General features: G+C 44.8%; 1 protein-coding gene across 1 annotated transcript in view; it reads left to right on the forward strand.

Moving 5' to 3' along the window:
* Window positions 1-3,664: 3,664 nt before the first annotated feature.
* The window catches only part of LOC147712731 (C4b-binding protein alpha chain-like), a 366,951-nt gene continuing 342,734 nt past the window's right edge, over window positions 3,665-27,881 (forward strand). The window contains exon 1 of the mRNA XM_086923391.1: window positions 3,665-4,043. Coding sequence (XP_086779517.1) covers window positions 3,953-4,043 — 91 coding nt within the window. The 5' untranslated portion in view covers window positions 3,665-3,952. The remainder of the gene's footprint in view (window positions 4,044-27,881) is intronic.

Below are 27,881 nucleotides of genomic sequence, written 5' to 3' on the forward strand. Positions count from 1 at the left end.
TGTATTACAGGCAGTCATTCAGTTGCTCATGCAATTATGGAGTGGTCATGTGGAGAGTAATGCTTGCAGAGAGATACATTGTTATTTAAGCCAGTCTCATACATGTTTTTTGGTCACATCATGCAGGAATCATGCACATACGTGTTGAATGTGGAAGGATAATGTGACTTCACTACGCTCTGTATAGCGCTTATAAAATAACAGCATTGAACTCAACTTCCCGAAATTTTAGTGTGGGAGAATATGCCCACCTTTGTATAGCTCCTCGATTAAAAAGAAGTGGCAAACTCACTCTTCTGATTGTGCGCTTCTGAGCTGCAAAGCATTTGAATTTGCAGTGCAGCTGCAGAAAGTGGACGAGTGCGAGGTTTGGGGTCATGCGTATAGGCTGCACAGTTGAACACTGTGTTTCAGCACAAGCCTCCTCAAGAGTAGCTGAAAGGACTCCACTTGCCCTCAAACCCAGCCCTTTCGCTGCGCCCCTATAGCTCATTACTTTCTACAGGAGCCTGTTATTTCTGCTTCTTGATGACATCTTGAAAAAAGCAAACTGTCTGCCCCTCCAGTGCCTCGATTTGTGCGTCTGGGATTGGTGGATTCAGAGCCTGAAGTATCTCTAGTGGGAGGAGTCGAGCTCCCCTTAGAGAGACAGTGCACAGCCTTGTTACTCAAACCTGAGGTCACTAGAGGAAGCAGAGCTTGTTAGTAAAAAAGCCTAAGTACAATAGTGTTAAAATAAAATAAATACTCAAGAGGCGGGAGGTGGTGGTGGAGGTGAGAAAGATTAGCACATCAAGTAGAACAAAATCGTGAAGCTAGCTCCTTACAGTCTTGCATAATATAAAAACGGTCCGAAATACTTATCGGGTGGGAGGTGGTGGGGGAAAGCTGGAGTAACAGCTGAGCAACACCAGAGAGTGAGCAGGAAATAAATAATAATCAAGCAGGAGGGATGAGAAGTAAGCAGCTGCAGGACGATGAACGGGAGCAAGCATGGACACAAGCCAGTTTCTGAACCTAAACCAGGAAAAAAAAGAAAAAGAATGCTGACAAAGTCATAAATACTCTGATAAGTAAGAGCACATGTAACAGGGGTAATCCTCATGGGAGGTTACAAAAGTAGAAAAGGCGGAACTACTGAGCATGTTAACTAAAGTAAATCAGCCATTTATGAAGGACAGTAAAACGAGCCAATTAGAAAGATGGGTGGTGCCTAAAGCCCATATTCAAGATACAGCATGTCTCGAAGAGACGATGCATGCGCTGTCTAGGCGAGACCTAAAAACACCAGAGGTTTCCACTTAGGTAACTCTAGACAGTGTGCACCTTCTCAGTCAGCTAAATTGAGAATAATTGAGATTAATTTAAATCTCATAAAGATCCACCGCTGTTTTTATGTTTAAATTTGTTTTATTGTTGCATGGTAAAGTAAGACAAAAGCATACACTGTTAGGTTTGAACAGCATCTCCATTATTAAAATCATAACGTCGTAGGAGTTCCTGAGCCAATTTTAAATCACATATCACCACCACACACTGTCACAATCACAAAGAAAACTAGCGCTCCTGTCATCAGGCATCGTAGCACACCCTGGAAGCATTTGGCGACCAGGGTGGGTACCCAATGATGAAGCATGTCACTAACTAGGTTGGTGAGTGAGGGTTCTTAAAAAACACCCTGCTGTTTCCAAGCCACACTTGCCACAAGGATTATGAGAGCCTAATCTTTTAATGTTTAGTTGAGAAGAAAGTGAACTCGTTCTTGTTTGTTATATAAGTGATTATTTGGGAAGGTATTTTTGGATGAGTTCCTTGTTTCCTTTGCTCTCTATCGGTTGATTGATCACATTCTCAGCCATACAGGGGGCACTCCTCTTACCTTAGGATAGATAAATAGATCAACGGATAGATCAGCCTACACATATTGCCGCACTTATTTTAGATCTTATTAATCTTTCTGCATGCTTTCGGGCACTTATTTCCTAACTTGGTTAAAAATTTCTATGATTACTTCTTTAGTGAATTTAATTAAACGTGACCATCCTCAAACTTGAAATGAGTTTCATGTGATGCAGTATGCAAAGACTACTTTGTAGTAGATATATCACTAAATCCAATTGATAGCCAAACTGAGATCCTAGACCTCTTTAATCATAAATGCAAGCAAAACATTAGAACGTAACCCCTTTAAGGTTAAGGAGAGTCTCAAAACAATAAAAGGCCTTAAATGGGGGGGGGGAGTTTCTATCGAATTTTATTATATTTACATGGTCACCAGTTGCATTGAAATGGTGGCAAATCTAATTCTGCTTCAGTAATTTGGCATGTAAAGTTCATTGTCATTCTCTGGCCCCTTTTGCGGGGCCACATGGCAGTTGAGTTATTGGGCCCCAACCAAGGTAGTTGAGGTTATTTACAGGGCACTAGATTGGCCTACCGGGCACTAGATATTTTGGTGGGCTTGCATTGTGGAAACCGGCTTCACTGGTGGTGGGATCCAGTTTTGTGGCTGGGGACCTGGCGGCCATGTTCCTACTTGCCCGTGCTTTTAAATAAAAAATGCTAAATTAAATGTTATTAATGCATGCTTAAAGCATACGTTTAACCATTTGTTTTTGAATGACTTATTTGAAAGTGCTGCAAGTAGGCAGGTGGTCAGCAGGCCCCCAGCAAAATAAAAACAGTTCCTACCCTACCAGCCCACCAAAATATCTGGTGCCCAGGTCAGTCCAGCCCCGGTCATTTGCCACTCGAGTCCATCCTACAAACAGCCAAGTACACCCTTCCCACACTTGACACTCAGGGTAGCGAGGGCGAGCAGACAGAGGCTTCTCGGGGCGGGAATTTGCGGGACATGAGCTCAGAACCTTAACATTGGAGCAACAGACACACGATGCAACCAAGTGCTTATTCAAAAGAAAGTACTGTAATCACACACCATAACATAATACTACACAACGTCATGAGAGGAATCACACTTGGGCTGTAATTCTGTTTGTAATCTTCCCTTTGGTACCCTCCATCACTAACGGGGCCGCCCAGTGTTTTTAAATCTTATTGTGGCAATTATTAGGCATAGTGCAGCATTCGATAATCACTGCCAAGGTGTAGTTGTGGCTAACAGTTTAGTGCGACTTCATCACTTGGTAGGTACTCACACTTGGTAGGTACTCACTCAGTCTTAAGTTCGGTCTGAGGCTCAGTCTATCGTTCTCTCACAGGTCCCAAGTCCTGCAGTTACCTGCGCGCTGCTGTTTCTGCCTCGGGCTGTATTGGATGGACCCGTGCAGTGCGCCACCTGAAAGGGGCGACCAGTGACTGAAGGGAACTGACCAGAAGGCCTCCGTGGCTTGCCATTTGAGGCCCTACTATGAGCTCAAGAAGATCTCAGTGTTCAAAGCCACACCTAAATATAATAATAATAGTCATTCTGCCATTCCAGTTAGAGCTGGGTATGGTTATCTCAACTGTAATGTTCCCTGGATATTCTCAGTTTACGGGAAATGGTAGTTTTAAATTGTGCCAGGAAAGCGGGGGCAGTGCCGATTACAACAGAGCAGAGGACGGAGCAAGCATGTAAATAAACTGCAGAGAGGAGGCCAAAACGATTAGGTAAAAAGTGTAACGTGAGCCTTCCCTGTTTTTATATTTTGTTAAATGAGTTGAACTAACCCAGAAACTGTTCAGGGAAGATGCTTGAGGCTTGCTGGCGGTGTTGACACATTGACGGCCTTGCCCTGCTGCCCTTACTGTTTGCTGAATATGTGTGTTTTTTTCTCCCTTGCCTTCCGACTAATCCTTTGGAGCTGACGGTGCTTGCGGTGGGGTGGAGGCGTGTGAGGCCCCTCCTTCTCCGGGGAGGGATTCCTGGCTTTTGAACTACAGAAGGTGAAAGACCCTCCTCGGCCAGACACTCCATCTCTGGTCGCAGGGGGAACCAGAGCCGGGGCAAATGGCGGCATCTCGAACTAAAGGCTACAGGTGGCGCTCCGCTGCCACCCTCTGCTCTATCTGGCTGGCTGCCCTCGCGGCTAAGGTTTCAGGTATGTTAACCACGACCATACAAGTAGCGCATTACTTTTTCATATATTTGCATAGGTTTTATAACTCAAATCTCATAATCGAGCAAGTGTTAAAAAGTATTCCGAATTTTAGCAACAATAAAAACAGTGACTGTTAGGAATAGCACGATTTAGTGTATGTTTCCGTGCACAAATGAGTGTTGGCAACCTTTACGTTTTGTTCTAAATCTCAGTGAAATTAATACAACAAACGTTAAGCGTCAGCAGGCGCTTGAGCGCATCTTTGCAGCTAGTCTGACAGCCCAGTAGGTTACTGCCCGTAGTGTATGAATCATGGATGATTGTGTTCATCATCGAAAGGTCACAGGTTCAGTCCTGCATACTGCCATGATTATAACTAATGTTGCCTGCAGTTGCAAGCGCCAGGTCATATGCGCGGTGGATGGATAGACCGAGGCATAAGGGGCACATTGTTTTCCTGCTGGGACTTTGATGCTGCATCAAAAAGGTTACAAAGGGCGAAGACTGTTCCATCGGTTTCGCTTATTGCTTCCCTACTTGATACGTTTTATCTTGGTTTCCTGCCATGGGCGTCCGCAGACATTTTTCCAGGGAAGGGGCAACATTTTTACTTCATCACCATCCTCCGACATGATTGAGCACAAGTACTAAATAAACAAATACAAAAATCTAATAAGACAAAGAGCTTAAATAAACAAAGAAACCCATGGAGTGGGAGAAAAATCATGTGAGGCTTCACAGCAGATTACCTGGCAACCACAATGAAACAGAGGAAAAAACAAACAAGCATTGGCATAGCAAATGGGTCTTGCCTTTGGGACCTTATAAGTGTTCAGCCATGCAACACTTGAAGTTGTTGCACCAAGGAGATTGTGCTGGATAACTAAACACTTATAAGGTCCCAAAGGGGAGACCTATTGGCTATGTCAATGCTGTTTTTTTTTTTAAATGACAAGCAGTGCATATGGCTCCGGCTGCCACTTAGTCCACCACATCCCACGTAGATGCTGCAGCCATCTTTGAATGGTTTTAAAGCCAATTCAAAAGCTGTCACCAGTGTATGTTAATCCATATCTCAACTGTGAGACTGCTCCCCTGCTTCCTAATTCTATTAAATACAAATGATGTAAAAAAAACATCCCTTTCTGAGCTGCACGGCTCATCCTACCCACGTTTCATGCGCAGATTTTAAATACTGATGGTTTGGGCTTCCCGGAATTCAACTGGTTCAGAGGTAGACAGGTGTAGAGAGGTAGAGAGAGAGGTGTAGAGAGGTAGAGAGACAGGGGTAGAGAGAAGTAGAGAGAGAGATAGAGAGAGAGAGAGAAAGAGATAGAGAGGTAGAAAGAGGTAGAAAGAGGTAGAGGTAGAGGTAGGGAGAGAGAGAGAGAGGTAGAGAGAGAGGTAGAGGTGTAATGGTAGAGAGAGAGGTATACAGATAGAGGGAGAGGTAGAGAAAGAGAGAGAAAGAGAGGCAGATGGAGAGCGGTAGAGAGAGAGGTAGAGGTAGAGAGAGAGTAGGAGAGGTAGAGAGGGTGAGAGAGGTAAAGAGAAAAAGAGGTAGAGAGAAAGGTAGAGAGAGAGAGGTAGAGAGAGAGAGGAAGAGAGAGAGGTAGAGAGAGAGGTAGAGAGAGAGGTAGAGAGAGAATGAGGGGTAGAGAGAGCGAGAGGTAGAGAGAGAGAGAGGTAGAGAGAGAGAGCAGTAGAGAGAGAGAGAGAGAGAGGTAGAGAGAGACGTACAGGTAGAGCGAGAGAGAGAGAGTGGTAGAGAGAGAGAGAGAGGTAGAGAGAGAGATAGAGTAATAGAGGTAGAGAGAGAGGTAGAGTTAGAGGCAGGGAGAGAGAGAGGTAGAGGGAGAGAGGGAGAGAGGTAGAGAGGGAGAGGAAGAGGGAGAGGAAGGGAGAGAGGTAAAGAGAGAAGTAGAGAGGGGTAGAGAGGTAGAGAGAGGGTTAGAAAGAGCAGTAGAGAGAGAGAGGTAGAGAGAGAGAGAGGTAGAGGTAGAGGTAGAGGTAGGGAGAGAGAGAGGTAGAGAGAGATGTAGAGAGGTAGAGGTAGAGAGAGAGAGGGGTAGAGAGAGGTAGAGGTAGAGAGAGAGCAGTAGAGAGAGAGAGAGGTAGAGAGAGAGAGAGAGGTAGAGAGAGATAGGTAGAGAGAAGTAGAGAGAGAGAGGTAGAGGTAGGGAGAGAGAGGTAGAGGTAGGGAGAGAGAGAGGTAGAGAGAGAGGTAGAGAGAGAGAGGTAGATCGAGAGGTAGAGAGAGAGAGGTAGAGGTAGAGAGGTAGAGAGAGAGGTTGAGAGAGAGGTAGAGAGAGAGAGGTAGAGGTAGAGAGAGAGGTAGAGAGAGAGGTAGAGGTAGAGATGTAGTGGTAGAGAGGTAGAGAGAGAGAGAGAGAGAGAGAGAGGTGGAGAGAGGGTTAGAGAGAGAGAGGTAAAGAGAGAGATGTAGAGGTAGGGGTAGAGAGAGGTAGAGGGAGAGGTGGAGAGGTAGAGAGAGAGAGGTAGAGGTAGAGAGGGAGAGGACGAGAGAGAAGTAGAGAGAGAAGTAGAGAGGGGTAGAGAGGTAGAGAGAGGGTTAGAGAGAGCGGTAGAGAGATAGGTAGAGAGAGAGGTAGAGTGAGAGAGGTAGAGGTAGAGGTAGAGGTAGAGGTAGGGAGAGAGAGAGAGAGAGAGGAAGAGAGAGAGGTAGAGAGAGAGAGAGAGGTAGAGAGAGGTAGAGGTAGAGAGAGGTAGAGAGAGAGAGGTAGAGAGAGAGCAATAGAGAGAGAGAGAGAGGTAGAGAGAGAGAGAGGTAGAGGTCGAGAGAGAGAGAGAGTGGTAGAGAGAGAGGTAGAGAGAGTGGTAGAGAGAGAGATAGAGAGAGATAGGTAGAGAGAAGTAGAGAGAGGGAGTTAGAGGTAGGGAGAGAGAGGTAGAGGTAGGGAGAGAGAGAGGTAGGGAGAGAGAGGTAGAGAGAGAGAGGTAGAGCGAGAGGTAGAGCGAGAGGTAGAGAGAGAGGTAGAGGTAGAGAGGTAGAGGTAGAGAGGTAGAGAGAGAGGTTGAGAGAGAGGTAGAGAGAGAGAGGTAGAGGGAGAGAGAGAGAGGTAGAGAGAGAGAGAGAGAGGTAGAGAGAGAGAGGTAGAGAGAGAGGTAGAGAGAGAGTAAAGAGAGAGAGAGGTAGAGAGAGAGGTAGAGAGAGACAGAGGTAGAGAGAGATAGCGAGAGGTAGAGAGGTGTAGAGAGAGACATAGAGAGGTAGGTAGAGGTAGAGGTAAAGAGAGACATAGAGAGAGAGAGACGTAGAGATAGAGGTAGAGAGAGAGGTAGAGAGGTAGAGAGAGAGAGGTAGAGAGAGTGGTAGAGAGAGAGATAGAGAGAGATAGGTAGAGAGAAGTAGAGCGAGAGAGTTAGAGGTAGGGAGAGAGAGGTAGAGGTAGGGAGAGAGAGAGGTAGGGAGAGAGAGGTAGAGAGAGAGAGGTAGAGCGAGAGGTAGAGCGAGAGGTAGAGCAAGAGGTAGAGAGAGAGGTAGAGGTAGAGAGGTAGAGGTAGAGAGGTAGAGAGAGAGGTTGAGAGAGAGGTAGAGAGAGAGAGGTAGAGGGAGAGAGAGAGAGGTAGAGAGAGAGAGAGGTAGAGAGAGAGAGGTAGAGAGAGAGAGAGGTAGAGAGAGAGGTAGAGAGAGAGAGGTAGAGAGAGAGGTAGAGAGAGACAGAGGTAGAGAGAGATAGCGAGAGGTAGAGAGGTGTAGAGAGAGACATAGAGAGGTAGGTAGAGGTAGAGGTAAAGAGAGACATAGAGAGAGAGAGAGAGACGTAGAGATAGAGGTAGAGAGAGAGGTAGAGAGGTAGAGAGAGAGAGGTAGAGAGAGAGAGAGAGGTGGAGAGAGAGAGGTGGAGAGAGAGAGGTAGAGAGAGAGGTAGATAGAGAGGGAGAGGTAGAGAGAGAGGTAGAGAGACAGGTAGAGAGAGACAGGTAGAGAGAGAGAGATAGCAAGAGGTAGAGAGAGAGGTAGAGAGAGGTAGAGAGAGAGAGGTAGAGAGAGAGGTAGAGAGAAGGTAGAGAGAGAGAGCTAGAGAGAGAGGTAGAGAGAGAGGTAGAGAGAGAGGTAGAGAGAAGGTAGAGAGAGAGAGCTAGAGAGAGAGAGGTAGAGAGAGAGGTAGAGAGAGGTAGAGAGAGAGAGGTAGAGAGAGAGGTAGAGAGAGAGGTAGAGAGAGAGGTAGAGAGAGAGGTAGAGAGAAGGTAGAGAGAGAGAGCTAGAGAGAGAGAGGTAGAGAGGTAGATTGGAGATCCTAGCATTTCCAGAGCATCAAAGGCACTAATCATTTGTAACGTCATTCCTTTCACTGCACATCCTGCTTTATCTAAATAACTAGGGCCCTCAAATACAAAAGGATGTTGTGGTCATAAAGTTTACTATTTGCAGCATCACAGTGGTTGCTACTGCAAATCCCCTTTTTAGAGTTGTGTATAACCTTCATGATTGACAAAAGGGGTTCTGCATCTTACTTCATATTGGAATTTGGAGGGGCAGTGGAAAGGGTGCTATCTTAAAATTGCAATTTACAATGACATATATCAATGGTTTTCTAACGCAATGGCAGTCACAAACCGTTGATCCCGATTCAACACTGAGCTGCAGTTGGTACATGATTCAGAAAAGAAAAGTTGTCCCTGTGGGACAGCTTTCCCTTCGTGAATCATGGCAGGCGACAGTGAGTACAGACAGTGGTCCAGGGGCTACACTCGATACTGCAATGAACATGAGGGACTGCCCCTTTGGAGCTCAAAGCGTAAACTCTTTAATCCATCTCATATGCAGACCCTTCTGTAATACTAGTGCTTATGGTGCAAAAAACAGTCATATCGTGTGTGGTGCAGACACTTTTGTTCAGTTTTAACTCTTTTTCAGTTGTCAACAAAATATTTTAATTCATATTTTGGTTTCCATTGTTAACTGTTTTTTAATATATCCATCATTTTATTTTAGAAAAAATGGATATATTAAAAAACGTATAACAAGAGTTAACAATGGAAACCAAAATATGAATTAAAATATTTTGTTGACAACTGAAAAAGAGTTAAAACTGATTATTACCATGGAAAAGAAATTGATGAAACTTTAATGTTCGCTGAAAAGTGCACACATCCATCGGAACAGAAGTGTCTGCACCACACAGGATATGGTATACGAAAGGGCACCTAAAGAGTAGGGACCAGGATGTAGGAGCACCAACAAAAGAAAGGAATATAGCTTGAGTACGAATAAATCACGAGTGCACAGAAGGACTTTCCAATTGATCTCGCAAAAAACAGGCAGACAAACCCATTGCATCTCTGGGCGAATTGTGTAATTCGGTGCGGGCGTTAATGAGGCTTTGATGGTTTTCACCCCTTCCTAGGGCCCTTGGCTGCTGCTCCACTCTTCCTTAGCTTGAAAAATGTGACCACCCCCGAAATTTGACTCTAGGTGCGCCTCTGCTTCAAGCTGTGGGAGCAGCCAGGCCCGGACCTTCTCTCTTGCCCATCAGCAGCAGTTTTCCCACTCATGAAGCAGGACCGTCATTGCAAGCGCTTTCTCACGCTTTTAAAATTGACGGCCCTGCAGACAAACACCACTGTGGGGGCTGTCAATAGTGACGGACCGGTGTTCCAGGGGGGGGCAAGTGCCCCCCCTTGCCCTCCCCTGCAGACGCCCATGTTTCCTGCTCATCTAGGTAACTTGGTGATATTGTCTTGATGCAATAACAAGACTCACATACATATTAGCAGTCAGGTACATGCATATAGTACGCATGTTTAAAACCACATCTTTAACTTCACAGACAATGCTTCCTAGGAATGATTCAATTATGGTTTTTTTTGGTTATGCCTATTTTAGAGAACCACCTCCACATTTTCATACCAGATACAACGTAAGTGTATTGCGATAAGACGCAGTTTGAAAATGTGGGTGACTTTTTCCAGGGTTCCGAGACTATTTTTGATCCCAATCAACCCTCGTCACTCACCCTTTCATCCCTCTGAGGTCGATCAAATGACTACATTTATTGGGGGTCGGGCATTGGACGGGAGTACCAACACATTCATTGTATTGACTTTGCCACAGAGCTGGAAGCACGACGAACGAGTGCTAATCACGAACCAAGACATTCTTAGCCATGTCATTCAACTTTAGAATAGGACCAATCGAACTGTAAGTATTTGTGAATAAAAACAAGCACTGGTCAATGCATTTGGTTTCGTCTATGTGATTAAGAATCATTTTGTTTTAGTTCGTTTGAAGTTGGTGCGCAGTTGTGCAATAAGGAGGATGCAGGCGCAACCTAATCACAAGCACAGCGCAAGCGAAACATAAAAAGTAGACCCCTTTAGTGCCAGGAACGACTGGAATTGCACATATAATACTTTATTTTATCAACAAACAAAAAACGATTTCATTTGTCTTTCTTTTTTTCTGTTTTGTTTTAGAGAGCGCCCGGCAGCTCCCTAACAGTGCTGCAGAGCTGTGTGAGTTGGAGCATTTATCTTAACCCCTTCACTGCGGCAGCTATTCGTAGTGCTAAGGGGGCGGGGCGGAAGACCGGCGGGCGCATGCTGGTGACGGAACCGCTCCATCACCAGCGTCGGTTGCGCTGTGCTTATAACGGAGCGGTTCCGTCATGGCCCCGCCCGCTCAATAGAGCGCTCAGCGCAGGCGTGGAATTCGCGCCGTGCATGAGCGGCGGGCGGGCCATGACGGAACCGCTCCGTCATCAGCACAGCGCCACCGCAGCTGATGACGGAGCGGTTCCGTCATCAGCGCACAAGGGGTTAAGCACATTCCCGTCACATTCACGCCCCCTCAATCCCTGTACACACGCCCTTGCAGCATGACAATGAGGAGCAGCTGTTACCGTTCCATCTCACCCGCACTTGATAGCAGTGTCCACGCTGGTAAATGGCAGCCTCTACCAGTGCCAAGAATCATGTTCTGGGCTGCTAGCGAAGGCTGATTCCTGTGCCTTGGAGGTTAAAAAGCATCCTCCAGCTGCGTTCCCGAATGCACTCTAGCAAAATAACCTATCATCGCTGAACGAGGTGCCTTGAACATCTATTCTGCAAAAGCACTTCAGTTCATCCCTATCTGCCCTCATCAGGCTGTTTTGCAGAGGCGGCCACCCTCCCCCCAAAGGGGGGGGGTGGCTCAGGGGCCGGCACCATAACCCGCGCCGTGCCCCCAGTGGAAAACTGGTTCGGGGCGCTTTAAAGTGCCCAGAAGCAAAACAAAGAAGGATGTCTACCGCCAGAAAAAGGAGAGCGCCAGATGGCGCCAGAAAGGTGACCAATGGGCAGGTGGCGCTAGGTATGAACCCCGCGCCAAAAAGGTGACCAATGGGCAGGTGGCGCTAGGTATGAACCCCCCCAATCAGGGGGCGCCACCTGAGCACCAAAGGGGTAAAATTTGTGGATATAATAGCCTCCCTGCTGCGTGGCGGAAATTGGTACAAGGATTGGTTAAGGAAACACACCGACGGGCGGTGTGTAGGATGATGGCCACTCACTTTTGGATGCCGCATGGCAGAGGGAGGTGGCCGCTCCAAGGAGATGAGTAGCAAAAGGAGACGGCGCTCGCGGGCCAGACCCTGCCGGACGGCAGGGCGCAAAAAGGTAGCTAGCTGGGGGCCTAACTCCAGAGAGAGAAGCTACCCTCCACTACATGCGGAGGGCGTGGATGATCAACCAAATGGTGATCCCAGAAATAACCAGCAAAGAGGACTACTAAGGACTAACAAAAGGAACTGGTTTTGGTGCCAGTTACGAACTGATATGTACCACAAGAGTATCGGCCCAGAAGCGGCCCAGGATGGTTTATGACATGTATGATTTATGATTAACCTATGACAGTTCGCAAATGACAAATGTATAACCAGCATGTGTACAATCCCAATAAAACTGCGGCCAACAACGACCACAACAGATCCACATATTGTTGGCCAATTCTTTTGGGATGTTGGTAGGCGGGCGGGGGGCATACGTATGTCTTCCACGGAATGGGCACGGTGCGAGGGTTATGATCAGCAGATAGGGTCATGAACATGCAGAAAGTGGCTGCAAAAATGTCTTTAAATATGCATTTGTTACTAAGTAATATACTTTTTAACAAGTGGGTGCATGAAGTACAGCTTTCAGCATACTTGCAAACTCTTTGCTGAGTGAAGCCACCTTTTTCCATAGTAAATAGCTCTTCACGTTGGAGGCAAGTCGAATGTGGATTTTCTCCTCTTTGTGCATGTGGTTATGAGGGGGGCATCAGAGAAAGTCTAATCAGGTTGCTCTGGCATGCGAAACCATAACAGTGTGTGCCTGAGTTGGGTATTTCAACTATGCCAAAAAGTGGATGGCAGGTCAACAAGAGGGATTTGTGAGTTTAATTAACTCAGGAGAAGAATCTACTCTGTAGTTAATTCATTTTGAAGGAGCCCCGGAGGATCTCCACAGATACATTAACAACGCTCTGAGCACAAGGCACTCGGGCAGCGCTGTGACTTTAAAGCAAGGGTGTAGCTATTGTTTTTATTTTGTTTTCCTGATCGATGCTTGAGACGCTTAACCTCATAAGTGCTGCGCCTAGTCTAACGGCCGACGGCACCACTACCTCAGGAGTGCTGCCGTCGGCCGTTGGACGTTCGAACCTCACCTGCGCACTGGAGCTGGACGTTCCATAGCTGCTAAGGTGTTAAAATAAGTTCCACCAAAGCGGATGAATACAGTACTTTGCCGATGGGAAACTGATACGAGAAACACACATCTAAGAACAGGAAATATAATGCCTGCAACCAATATACAAGGAAATGTAAAGTGACAAGCACAAGGGCCAATCAGAAGTGAAGGCGGGATGTAAGTTCCTTTTAAGTTATATTTAATAAAATAGATTTCACAAGCATAGCACTGTGCAGACGAAACCTAAAAAAAGACAGGACATGTGGTACCAAATGCCATGGAGCCATTTGGACTTCTTACCCTAGTAGCATGTCAGTAAGTGGGTGAAATTTTGCTTCAACAAATTCTGGGCACCACCGTCCTGTCCAAGCCACCATTTCTCAATAATAAGTGTAGTAATATCAAAATGGACTCCTCCGTGGAGACTTATCCAAGACCTGTGGTGGCAGAAGGATTCTTTTCAGCTACCATGCCCCTAATTCTGCACTGCGATTGTTTCTGTTTAGCTGTCTTCCGTGAGCTAAATCGCATACACACATATTGATTTTAACATGCCTGCCATATTTTGCGGTAGTCCAAAAAGTAAAATTCCTTGACATGTTATCACTGGACCATCTTCACTTAACAAACAGAGCTGGATAATAAAGCACATATCGACGAGACAGGAGTGCCAGAGAAGGAATCCTGAAGCTGGCAATACGAGAGAGATGTCAGTTTCAGTTGTTTGTTTAAATGTTTCCCAAACGTGTCATGCCGCCGAATTAGACAGCGCCCTGGGCAGAGCTACATTTGGCACCCATCCTTAATCTGCTCCACCCATTATTGATCCTAATGGGGGACCTTAGGAGTATCTCAAACCAATGGCAGACATGTGAACAGACATTTGCGGCTTTCCACCTCACCTGAATCATTTATTCAGTTGCTTAACTGATGGTGAGAGACTATGGGAGGGGGCAGGAGTGAAAGGAGGAAGAAAGGGAGAATGGGGACAGAGGGAATCGGAGAGAGGCTAAGGAAACTAAAATTTGATTTTATAGTCAGACTGGAGCAGGTAATGTACTGACCTGAAGGCCTGGAATTATATTAAGCAGAATTTTATTTAGTTTCACATTGTTGAGCAACACATCATTTTATGCAGGCAGGCCTTCATTTGGCAGGATGCTGTTGGTGTGTGTTATTTCTTGATAACTCTATATTGAGAATAGTGGAATGGGCCTGAGCCCTGCCTATGCTGTCATCTGTCATTTAAAAGGGTTTTAAGATCCAGGCATATATATATACGCACACTATATTCATGGCTATTAGTAACTGCGACAGGTATTTGAACTTTTGCTTTAAAATCACCTCTGGCTGGGGGTAGCACTTAATTTCTATAGCTCCTAACAGCAAACGTTTGTGGCTTGTAGCATTGTAAATCATCCTAATGCAGCACATACTTAATGTACCGGCCTGGTGTACTGTAGTTTTATCACAGAAGGCCTCCTAGGCACTCTTGGATATTTAAAGATTTAATTTATATTAGCTTGGCCTTGGCAGTGTTCTATTCCAAAGCAAACAACATACCTCTAATTTGAACTTTTAGGAACTATGCTTATGCACACATACCCTTTGCACAGTGGCAACAATGCAAGGCTGTGTGTGCTTTGCGGGGGTGTTATCTTCATGTGATCGCTTACTGACAAGAGCACTTTGCATGTTGGGACTTGTAGTTCATTATGTATATAACCCTTCAAGTCCCACCATCCAAATTGCTGTTAGCTAAAAAGTTATGTTGGATGAAAGTAAACTCCTTCCCTCAGCACTTTTGAGATGAGGCCAGTGGGCAGCAAGGCATGTAACATAACGTGTCACCATAGGCATCAACCATCATAATTTGAAAAATGAGGGTCCCAGTCAGTGGTATTACTCTTTGGATCATTGCTGGTCTTATCCATCTCACTCTATAATGGAATTGATGGGGTGCGGTTCAGTTCATATATTGGGATCAGCAGTCATGGTATCTGTGAGAAGTAGGCCTGGTATATGCTGTCCCAATTAAAGTGGGCATCTTGCACCAGTCCAAACAACCCTTATGGTGATTTAAGAGATGAAAGATAACCTTAGAAAGCTATCCAAGTGGTAGCTGTGGAGAGCGGTCTTCTGGGATAGTCTTGATGGAATGTTAAGCAGAGTGTTTTACCAGAATGCAACCTTATTGTATTGGTTAAATGAAAGGAGAATCGCACAGTAGTTATAAAAATATGTTTTACTATTATAACACACCTTAAACACCTCACAGTATCTGCTACATGCAGATAAACATAAAGCACCCAAGACTATAGCACAGAAACAATCATAGGTAGCACTAATACACAGTGGGCTCAGGGGGAGAGCAAACCATATACTAAAATAGTGGTATAAGAACCACAACTTGAGTCAAGACAGTGTCTAGAGGTTGTAGAATTGCTGGGACCCCAAGGAACCACCCAAGGTAAGGAGGGCCCCACGTAGAACGGGTGCAGTATGAGAACACAACCGTGTGCTACGTACAATTCAATAAGAGAATCGGGGTTGCAGTTTTAAAGTTTGAGGACCCTTCCCAGTGGATTACGAAAAAACCCATTAGAACATAGAAGGTTGGAGAGCTACCCCATCCGTCAATTACCAGAGTTAACTATCCCAGGGAAGCCGGTGCATAGGGCTGAAGTGGCGTTGGAAACTATCGTCAATCTTAATGGAAGGCTTCAAAGAAATGCCACTGTTTAAAAGAAGAAAAGTGTCCGGTGGAACCCACAGGTGGATTCTTGATGGAAGGAACCTGAAAGCAGAGGGGACAGAGTCTTGGCCACTCAGGAGTGACCAGGGGCTCGGTAGACAAATGCCCACTGGTGTCAGGTCCTTCTGCTGTGAAGATGGAGACCTTAACTGTGCAGCCACGGGGACCAGGAGAATTTGAGGATGACCAGGAGCCGGATACCAGCTGCCCCACAAAGATGTTAAGGGCTAAGGGGTCGGTGTCCGGCGGGGGCACCAACATGCCTTGGCAGCGGCAACCCATGAAGAAGGTTGAGAAAGGTTATAGTCTGGCCCAGCAAGGACCAGGAGACTCACCACAGCAAGCAGAGTCAGGATAGGTCTGGAGCAACCAGGGGAGCCCAAGAAAAGCAGTGTTGTCCCTCAAATGGACCCACAGGCCGAAGGCACAGGAGTCGCGAGGGCACCTCTAGCAGTTTCCCAAAGTCTCAGCTTGCAGGACACAGAGTGTGAGGAGGCCAAAGTCCTGTGTATAAAATGTGCACAGAGGTTGGGGCTATCAATAGCCCAATGCACTTAGTTGGGAAATGCCAACAAGCATATGCACTTGCAAGAGTACACAGTGCAAAGGGGTTGGGGTTATGCGGTCCTCACGAGGGATACTGGCCTCAGACTTGGTGAGAGAGCAGCTCAACCTCAAGAAACATAGGAACCTACCTCCTGTGTTGCTGAAGCCTTCGAAGTCTGCAGGAGCCCTGGATCAGCAGACTGGTCAGTTTAGTTGCGGTGCCTGTGAATTCAGGGGGTGACTCCTTCACCCCAAGGTAGATACTTCAGTTGTCCTTGATGTTCCACAGGTCCTGCTAGGAGCTTGTACTTTGCACGGGCACAGACGATGCTTTGGACAGAGAGGGAGATGAAGTCGGGCCCAGTCGAAGTCCAGAGTGTCCAGACAGTCAGAGTTCAGTGGTTTCTGGTTCTGAATCTTGTCCACACCGAATCCAGGGTCCTACAGCCAGGTAAGCCCTTTTGTACCCATGGGAGAGGGTTGGACAGATTCCGGGGACCCTCCCAGGTGCTGGTCAGGACAGTGGGGAGGATACTTCCACAAACTTTGTCCAGTTTTGTGCCAGAGCAGGAGCCAATGGCTCCCAGGACTGGTTAGTCCTGGACTATGCACAGTGACACCAATTGTGCCCCAGATGCAGACTTTCAGGCACTTTGGAAGTACACCCACCCGGCCCCAATAAACTAAATCCTGTCTGGGAGGTGGTCACACCTCCCTGTGACAGGATGCCTATTGTCCTGCCTTCCCCTGCTCGAGCTTGGCTCAGCAGCAGGAGGGCAGAAAGTTGTCTGTGGTCTGCAGCAACCATTTTGTACTGCCAGGGTCGAGAAGGCTGGCACTGGGAAGAGCAGGGACCCCACAAAGCTCGTTTCAGAAGGGTTGAATCATACCTGCCACACCGGTTACCAGTGTGGAGGTATAGTTCCAAGGTGTTTGATATAAAACACAACATGTTTTGTTGCAGCCGTTTTTGAGATAGCATTTTACGCGAGTATGTAATGCACCTCTACCTATATGTCTGGCTGCTTCACCGACAACCTGGGAGAATGGTCTCCAAAGGCTGCAGGGGTGCTCTGCTCATGCAGGGGCACCCTCCCATGTAAAACCCAGCACCCTGCCTTCAGGATTGTTAAGGCCTGCTAAAGGGATGCCTGATAGGTTTTAAGTGTAGTGCCCTATATATATTGTAAATCTATATCTGAAGTAAGTGGTGCAAGCATCATCTTACACAGACTGCAATAGCAGGCCTATAGTTCCATTTTGCATGGCCTCTCATGGGTGGCATAATACATGCTTCAGCCCATGGGAGGCCTCTGGAGTAGGTATGCCCTAGGTACATGTGTACCATATACTAGGGACTGACAAGGGTACCCCAGTATCCAATCTGGAGTGTACCTAAGTAGAAACATAACATTTTAGGTAGAAAGCAGATAGACTTGGGTCCTGTTTAGCAGGATCCCAGTCGGACCAGTCAAAAACAGAGTAACATCAAGCAAAAAATGGGGGTAACCGTAAGAAGCAGATCCTTCTTTCCTACAGTACCCGATGGCCAGAGTTGTGGGAGTCAATTCACTTCTAGAGTACTGAAGGCTTTCATGCATTCATTTTTGAGGAAAATAACTCCCATGACAAAACAAGTTGAAGTCAGTAGTTAGGAAAGGGTGAGGCAGAATCCTCACATCTCATAGTTGTCAGTTCTGAGAGCAAATCAGAAGGCAGAGGAAGTGCAGGGAGGTTCCCGGGAGTCAACAAAAGGTAATGAACAATTACAAATGAAATACATTTCACCTTGACTGACCCTCGCTTCAAAATCAATCCTTGCCAGGTAGAGAGCAACTAACAGGCTGAAACATGTTTACCCCTCACCCACATTTGTGTTGAAAATGTTCATTTTTGTTTTTAATCCTATCCCTTGGGGACAGAATGAAGTCATTCTTAGATCCACCAGCAGGTAGTTTTAATTTCAACTCCTATACCACTGCACTCTGCACCATCACTCATACCATTTTCCCACATGTAGATTACCCATCCAAAGAGCTCCCCTCCTAGAGGTGGGGGGAGGGAGTCATAGCATACACCATAAACTCTGTTTATGGTGTGAGGAGGAACCCTATGATAAACCATGCCACCTAAGGGTGGGTGAGGGTTTTCTTCCTAACTTAAAAATGTTTCTGGAGTCATCATTATGCCACCAGTTTATTCACACCTAGAGTACCTTGTGTGCTGTACATATTACAAACAAACCTCTTCTGGCATACTAGACAACAGCCATACCCATTATATATTAATCCTGTCCATAAAAGTTTGATCTCATGTCCTGCTTGAGCTTGCTACATCCACAAAAAGTCCCATCTCTGCACCCTTGCAGCAGAGCAAGTTATGGAGGGGATACAGTGATGAAACCACCTGTATAATAGCCTCCTTTGTTGTACTTCAGTGTTGCAGTGATTAGATATAATCCCACCACAACCTTAAGCACCCTCCATCCATATCATCACACTCAGCACTCCTCTTTCAACTAAATACATGGTTATCTACTGCAATATTTTTGGAACTGTTAAACCTGACAGCCTTGAGGTGGTCTTCCCCACAACTTTTTGCCTGCCTCCCTCGATTTTTAGGTTGAACATTTGAGACCTCTTGTATATACTTTAGTATACAAAACACAAAAGAGCAGATCAAGTCAAAGGGAAGTGTGTGTCTGTAGTATCTCACGTGCGACACCAAGGGTGAGACGTGAAACACGGGTGCCCAACATGAGACTTCTTGGCGACAGGGGGCTGATAAGATTAGAGTAGCAACTACCATATGTCTGTTGGATTTACAATGTAGAACGATTGGTTAGACATGGTAAAGTTGTGTGCTTACTGTGTCTCTTTCTACATCTTAGAGCGGGGCCTCATACTCCCGAGCGGTTGCCGGGTGAGGTGAGGCCATCACCCACACAAAGCTGGGTGAGTATCACTTTTGAGGCAAATTCTCAATGTGATTAAGCTAGTATGCTTTTCTCGAATGCATAATGTAAATTATTTATGCAGATGTGTCTGTGTTGTCTTCGCGTGTGTGCACTATGGTGTTGATGTGGTACCTGTTGTGCCTTCAACATTTTGTCTCTTTGGTTTTTTTGATAGGAAGAAGATTTATTACTTCCCCTCGAGTGGACGCTTAAGTATTCTAAGTTTTTGACATGGATGTAACTTTTCAAGTGCATGTTTGTCCTTCTTTTACTATGACGTCTTGTCTGCAGTTGCAGTAGCAAGATTAGCCATACAAGGTCCTGAAGAAAGCCGGGTTAGATGCCCTGATGGCTGAAACATGTCGACCACACTATGACCACACTATTTAGCGCCAGAGGGTAGTCTTACTACCTAGCGTGTTTTTAATTCTTGACACTCGGACTTCGAGTACAAAGAATATTCTTTGAAGTTTGGGTAGGCAATTTTAAATTATTTTTTGAGCACTGCACTCGTCTCTTTAGTTGTTATCACTTTTAGGATACACACAATGATCATATCTTTATGACATCTTTTCCCGTACCGACACTATTTGGTTGGACTTGGGATGGCATGATCATTAAATTCCCACATGACGAAAACTCCACCACATGGGTGGTCTGATGGGAATCTTATCAGCCCCCTGTCGCCAAGAAGTCTCATGTTGGGCACCCGTGTTTCACGTCTCACCCTTGGTGTCGCACGTGAGATACTACAGACACACACTTCCCTTTGACTTGATCTGCTCTTTTGTGTTTTGTATTTGTAAGACTGGGGAGCGAGCAGACAGGTCAATAAACTGTCCCCCCGACCCTCCACATACCCTGTTTTGTTTCTTATTATACTTTAGTATATACATATTATATACTTATATTTGTATGTACTTTGTGGACTCTGGAGATCAGCCCTAGGACTTGCCTGCTTCCGCTTAGGGACTTTGTTTCTGTTCAACTGCCTCTATTTAACTGTCTTGATAGAAAACGACCAGCAGAGGTCAGTATAGTACCAGATTTACTATAGTTTTCTCTAGATTCCAGTCCATAGAAGCTGTCTTCCACGAGCACCCATAGATAATATTTTTTTCAAATCTTGTATTTTCAGTGATATGACCATTGAAGGCACTAATTTTATATTAAAAAACAGAGCTTTGGACCATACCATTTCCAGCTGAAAGGAAATATTTCTCTCCATGTGTTCCCATACCTGGTGTGTCACGCAGTTTGGTGCTTACTTTCCCACCATGTTAAAGAACAGTAGATGTTTTAGCACCCAGGCTAATGTGCTGCATAGCTAAATACATATAAGGTCCCAAAGGCGAGACCAATCGCATTGCAAATGCTTGTTCTGTACTTGTTTTTGCTGACTTTAGGACTCTGAGCACTTTACTACAGCCAACAAGTGCTAAAGTGCATGTGCTGTCTCCCTTAAACATGTTATGATTGATTTACACCTGTTTGGTATACTTAATTTACCTGTACGTCCCATTTAAAGTGGTATGCCATATACACAGGGTCTGTAAATTAAATGCTACTAGTGGGCTTGCAGCACAGACTGCGCCAACCCCACACAAATAGCCTTTCAAACCTGTCTCAGGCCTGCCATTGCGGGCCTATGTGTGCAGTATACTTCCGCTTTGACTTGGCATTTAAAACTACTTGCCAAGCCTTAAACTTCCCTTTTAATACATATCAGCGACACCTAAGGAGGGCCCTTGCTAACCCAAGGGGCTGGGTGCTATGTAAGTAAAAGTAGGACATGTACGTTTATGCTTTATATGTGCAGATCGTGACAAATAGCCTATTTCATTTTTCACTGCTGTGAGGCCTACTTCTCTCATAGGCTAGCATTGGGATGTCCTTGATACATTTTTAAGCTGTAATTCCTGATCAGAGAGGAGTGCTTTTTTCATGTTTCATATGTTTGGAATGCTCTTGATAAATCCTCTTTACTGGTGAAGTTGGATTTAACATTACTGTTTTAAAAATACGACTTTTGGAAAGTGGACCTTTCTCTGCTCTTAGCTCTTTTGTGTCTTACAACCTGTCTCCAATACATGCCTTGGTTGGATGACAGCTACACTTTGTGCATTCTCTCTAGACAGCCAGAAACACAGGAAGGTGAGGCTCATCTGCATTTTGAGCACTCATCTGCATTCTGATGAGACTTCCTGGGCAGGGAGGAATGGAAGGGGCTAACACACTTCAGTAGGTAGTGTCCTGCCCACACACACACAAAGTGCTGATCCCCCCCCCCCCCACCCCCCAGGGTTAGCCTGGCAGACAGGACTGGACTGAAGGGGATGGGTGCACTTCAGAGGCCAGCATTTGATGTCACCTCCACTTCAAAGGCACTTTTGAATGTAGGAACTGGGTCTCTGACCACACAAATCAGACACTTCTGGCTGTACAACGGGACTCTGTCAGAAGTACTGGTGTGCTGCTCAAACACTCAACTAGACTGCTGATCTTGAAGGACTGGTTTTCAGTTGTTGCCTTACTGCCTGGTGCTCACTGACTCTTCTGAAGGAGAGCTGGACTCTGCCTTCTTCCAAGTGATATCCAATTGCTTGTTGGCTTGCCTCATCTTGCTTGATACTCAGGGAAACCAAAGTCTCTACCCCTGCTCCTGTGCCTGACTCACTGGAAGTGGCCCATGTACTTGCAACACGGATTTTGATGCATCTCCTGTCTGCATGTAGCAGAACCAGCACATCGACCCGGTTGCAGGAGTAAAATCAACTCATCTCTTCAGAACCAGCACTTTGCCTCCAAAGAACGTCATATCGGACAGCGTATTGCAACTCTGCCTCTTTGGGATTCCCATTTCTGGAGAATATAGTCTGCATTATCCAGCTACTCCCCATCCCTCAGGAGTTTTTATGCAAACAGAGCTGGCCTGTGAGCCGGAGCGCTTTGTAATTTGATTACATGCTATTCCAATTGACACAGAAAGCATTGCCCATAGATTGATGCGATAATCCATATTTACTTTGGGAATACCATTCCTGGAGAATATAGTCTGAATTCTCCAGCTACATCTCCACCCCTCGGGGCCTTGAGATTTTTGTGCTTACTCCCAGGAAATGGGGTACAAGACTTTCACTCACATTGCAGTCTAGAGACAATGGCTGATCCCTGTCCCATAGAGACTTCCAATATTCGTAGGGGGCTTGAGTCAGTGACTCTACAGTACAAGACCTATGATTTGTGGAGCCAATCCTATGTGTACTGTTTTATCATTTGCTGCATGAGTACTAACTAATGGTGTTTCCCATTCCTCATCCTGATGATGACCCTGTATAAAGCACCTCAAGGGGTCGAAACGTTTACACAATAATAGTGTTCTGTTTATGTAGTTCGGGAGCCTGCAACTCTGGTTAGCATCTAGAACAGACAACCGTGCATCCTCCACAGTCACCATTTGTTTGTATATTGTATAGCACAAGTGCACATTTTACTCTCCTACCTCACTTTCACTGCACCTTTGCATCATTTGGGAACACCTTTTTAATTCTAAATGTACATAGTTACAGGCATGATTGAGTTTGTTTTACTGAGATTCAAAGTGTTAAGTGATCATATAAAATGCTTACTTTGTAATAAAACCAATCTATTGATGGTTATTCACTAGGTTACTTTGGACGATGATGCCTCCAACCACCCCCCTCCCACCCTCCCCACCCCCAAGGGAACATTGTTTCCTATTATGTTGTACTACCCAGGGTTACTGAGTTGTCCCTGTTTTACACATATTTTAGTTTTATACAATAGGAAAATGGTATAAAGGAAAAGGATTTTACACATATGTCAGGGCAATCATCCAATTGCCTGATGGGCTGGCCTAACAGATCAGTTTGTGGCTGGGATTTTTAGTAGCCTGTGGTCCTGGTTTATGGGTAGGTGGGACTGTTTTTACTGTTTGTACTCTTGCTAATATTTCAAAAATTGTATTGGCACATCTCAGAAATAAGCAGGTACTCAGGTATAGGGTACCTGCACTTTTGTTTTTTTCCTTTTCAAGCACTGGTAGAACCTTGATGTGTACAGCTTTCCTAGTGGCTCTTCACACGGTTGAATGTCAGAATATTTGTAACAAAAATATTTTCTGACATAAATAATGTGTCCTAAATACCTTTTACAAAAATATCGTCCCTCTGAGTGTTCATTTTCTAGTAACTACAATAGGGTGATATGTTTGTAAACAGTATTTAAACCACAATATTTTATCCAACAATATGTAATCCTAATTATTCTGATCCCATACACCTCCACAGGTGCCGTTATGTGTTGGTCTGTGGGGGTGTTTTGCCTAGGATTTACTCTGCTTCCTGCATACTGTATGTGGATGCATGTCAGTGCCTCACTTTCTTCAGGGTGCTCACCACTCACCAGGCCCGCTAGGTGTGTATGTTCTCTGCGTTGAGAATGTGCACTGCAGATGCTAGTCCTATATGGTAATGCTGCTGCTGGGACCCGGGTATGGTAGGGCAAACAGCACTTTGCGAAATCAGTTAGCCTAACTTCCCTATACCATTGGGGTCACTGGTACCGAGATGCAGCTCAGACAGATATGCCATAGCTTTTCACACTGAGTTGACAATCTGGTAATTTGTAACAGCTCAGATCTGGGGAGTGTTTTTGCTAGCTTTAGATTTGTAAATCAGAAATCAGGCTTTTTTTGTAAATCACATATGTTTGTAGGACAATAATATTTTTCTACAAAAATCAATTTGTTTTTATCATGATTTGTTGCAAGTTCTTGTTCATTCAGGGTCCATTTCTTAGCCTTCAGGAATCAATTATTTTGTGACACGAAAATGCTTATTTGCAAGACTATTTTTTCCAGTAGTGATTAGTTTTCTGTTTCAATTCTTTTCATTGTTGTAATACATCAATATTATTACGATTAAGGATGTGGGCGATTCTCATTTTGGCATAGCATGAATTTTGGTCAAAACCAAGGAAGTAGCGAGATAAATAAAGCAGCCCTCACTCTGAAACATATGGTAGTGAGTGATTGAGAAATATGGCTCCTTTTTATGAACGCCTGCCGGAATTGTTCTCCTGGAAAACGTTTTTTGAAAACGGCGCAGTGATGCATTTTACAGGACAATTAAAAAATAATTCAGCCGAAAGGCTACAAGATTACCAGTCTTTTCATGTTTCTTCCTTCCTTATTTCCTGCTTTCTTTCAGTGTTTTAATTTTATTTCCTATTTTCATTGTTCAGTCTTTCCTATTATCTTTCCCTCTCCCTTTCAATCATTCTTTCCATCTTTCTTTTTTCCCACTTATATTTCTTCTTTACTTCTTTCTCCTTTCATGAATTCTTTCTCTTTTTCACCATTTGCCTTTCTTTCAATCTCTTCTTCTTTATCTCTCTTCCCTACTTAGTCTTATTTCATTTTCATACCTTATATCCATCCTTCCTAACATCTATCTTTCTTTCGTTCACTCATTTTGATTCTCTTCTTATTATCCTCCTCTTCTTCCTTATCTCATTCTTTTAATTTTTTATGTTCTTTCCCCATAATTCTTTCTAGCCTACTCTTTATTTGGTTCATGTTAAGGTCTCGCCTATGCAGCGCACATGCGCTGCATATGAAAGAGACCTTTAGCCATCTGTTTCCATTTTCGGCCACAAACGTGCACGCATTCCATTGCCTTCAATGGCAAGGCGTGCACGTTTGGCGATTCCCTTGCGGGGCAAGCAGCTGGCGCCATATGTTATCAAGGGAATCGCGCAGGCCCCCTCCTCTCTCCCATTCCCCTGCTGCCGCGCGCGTTTGTGCTTGTGCTTGTTTTGAAGCTAGAAACCACTTAGCTGTTTCTAATTAAGCAAACCTTGTTAATGTTTGTTTTTGTTGTGTATTTCAAAACCTTACAATGAAACTTTTATAACTTTACAAAAGGTAAGTCATCTTTTAATTCATTAGGAGATTGAAGCATTTGTCAGATCTTTAAATGTTCACATCTGCATGCTCCCCTCACTTCCATTGGAGCAAGGAAGTTAATGCTTGCAAGAGTCTAGTCTCCCATCCGAAATGTTATTCACTCTCCTATGCCGTGCAAGGGGTAGCTGATTAACCCCTCCTTGTAGCATAGTTTGATGGCGCTTTTCTGTACCCATGTGTTCGAATGAAGAGGGCTGCCGATAGGGAGTGCTTACCAAGCTTTTCTCCTTGCCAGTAGTGGAGATGGTGAGGCAGAGAGGGCATCACAGTGATCATAGGAACGGGCGCCCAACAGCAGCTGCCAGGGAATGGGCAGAATTCACGCCTGGGAGGAAGAGATAGGAGCAGCTATGTCCAGTCACTCCGTCCTGATAAGCAAGTGTGCTGACAAGAGGCCTGATTAAACTGCCAAACTTGCTTCAAAGCGTCAGAAAACAGTATGAAGGGGCGAAAAAATGTCGGATGAATGTGCCTCGGGAAAAATGAGAGGCCAGGGGGTGTAGTTAAAATGTTCAGCCTGCACAAACCCAGCCCGCCTTTACCCCACTGCAGCGTGCACCGCGCAAACGTTTCTTTTTAGTCGTCGCTGGTTGTTACTAGGTGTGAGTTATCTTGCAATAGCAGCCTGTTATAGTTTTCTGGAAAATTGTGGTTTTTCAGGTGTTTCTGGGTTATTCTGGTGTTGCTACCGGCACGTAACTTCTGTAGAGTTAAAGGATGATGTTTGCTGTCCGTTTGTAAAGGGAAGGCGTGTGTGTTTTTTAACACTTGTGCCTAGTTGTCCTCAGTTAATGCAGCTGCTAAGGCGCCAGCCATTTGCTGCTGCCAAGGCGTGTTAATTATTGATGCAGACACCAATGATGCGGCTAACCATATTAAGGTGTTGCAGACCTATATAGATGTCTGAAGACCTTCCCCGACTAAGCCTCTGACCCTTCTTTGATTAAATTTCAAATCGCTTCGAGGAGGAACACACAAAGTAGGGGAACTGAAACATATGTACACAACATGATGACGTTTCAGCAGAGTACGATTTACATTCTTGCCATGTTTTAGTGTTATTACAAATATCTTAATTTTCGCTTTGCATGTGATGGCAAAAATACCCTTTATTTGTAAGCCCTAGCAAGCTATGGTAAATTAGTCTTCTGGTACAAGTAAAAGTACACGCTGCACCCTTCCTTGTAACTGCTTTCAGGCCCGCAGTGCTCATGGCTTTCAACTGTAGTCTCTGTCGGCTGTCCTTTGTGCGGATGAATACATTTACTACAGGGAGTGTTATATATTAAGTAGAAAAGAATCCTCCTTTCAAGCTTCATTTCCTAATGTCGCCAAACCTATCGATTTGTCTAAAAAGAGCAAGTATAAATAGAAAATGAAACTAGATAAAAAGCACCCGACACATTTTGCCCGGACAGCGCCGGCTTTCTGGGGCCTGCCCCAGCGGGTGAGCGTGCACGTGGAAATGTCCATCTTCACTGGCTGTTTCCATTTAACTCACAGCAGGGCCAGAAACTAATTATTCTGCAGGTTCGGCTAGGCTACATGCTGCACAGCAGGATGTAAAGAGTGGTGAATCAGCATCTCAGGAGACCCTCAGCTAAGGTCCAGGCCCACCGGACGCCCACTCAGCTTTATCACAGCATGTGGGGGAGATGGTCCATTGTTTTAAAAGTGTTTTTTACCATTTTCGTTTGACTTGTTTCAGAAATCTGCTCAATTTTAATGCTGTTTGTTACTCTTTTAAAAAGGGACACTACATCATTTGTGTTAAATCCATATTGTAGTCAATTCAAACAATTATTTTCATGCATCTATGTTCTTCTTGCTACCCACATCCTCTTGATGTCCCTCACAGGCACATATTTATGCTTTCCCAGTCCTAATTGTATCCTTAGCTTTCTGCTAATTGTAGTTCTGTTTTTGTGTTTTTGTGCGCCTTGAAACCCTCTGGGTATGTAGTGCGCTATATAAGTTCCTGACTTGACTTGACTTGACTTGACTCCAAATCCGAGAATATAAATATCATCAGAAATAATGGACACCATCCTCAGATATCTAATGTTTACCTTGGCCGGAAGAAGAGCTTTCTGCAAAGGAACATATGTCACTACCTCAAACACAGATATTTGGTTTCTATATAAATATAATACAGTGCCCTAAAGCCTGTGGGATATGTCAGCGTGATACTTCTGATCTAAGCCTTGGCCATTGACAACTTGTAGTCTTACTTCAATGTCTAGTGCCTCTCGATTTTGTTTGATGATTTTGTGTCTCTATCCTATTGACAGTCCCTTGTTACACCGGCTGCTTCTCCACCCTTTTTAGCTCTGGATTGACACTGTTGCTGTCTTTATGTGATCAACGGAAAAAGACCTGTCAGAAGTGGTCCTCTGAGAGAGGCATCAGCTCTGCCACGTGGTATTTCCCTTGAGTACAGTATTGGATTGGGCCGAAGTTGTGTGCTTCTCTCAAAAGAGATTGTATTGCATATTTTGACTAGTGGGAAAGCTTATGTTGATTACAGCAGGACTGTGTTATGATGGTGAGATATTGATCAAGGTTCTAGACCTGGTCTGTTTATTCAGTGATGCAAGCAGTAGGCCTGCTGTATTTATTGTGAAAATCACATGTTAAAGTCAATAGGCATTTTATTAAAGCCTAGAGGACGGTATGTTGCTACATTGTATCTCACAGGTTACCATAGTAGGCAAGAGTTTTTGTGTTTTTGACCCACTCTGACCAACAGTAGGGACTTGAAGATTTGTACTTTGGGATTCTATATATTTTGACAACTCTGTATTTGCACATATTTGTACTTTAATACTGTATACATTGCAGTGTGGGAAAGTGTATACTTATCTTATTAGCGCAGTTGTGAGTTGGTTATGGTGACAAGACAATGCTAAAGGCTATAGG

This window comes from Lissotriton vulgaris, chromosome 5 (assembly GCF_964263255.1).
Source record: "Lissotriton vulgaris chromosome 5, aLisVul1.2, whole genome shotgun sequence".
Taxonomy (NCBI): domain Eukaryota; kingdom Metazoa; phylum Chordata; class Amphibia; order Caudata; family Salamandridae; genus Lissotriton; species Lissotriton vulgaris.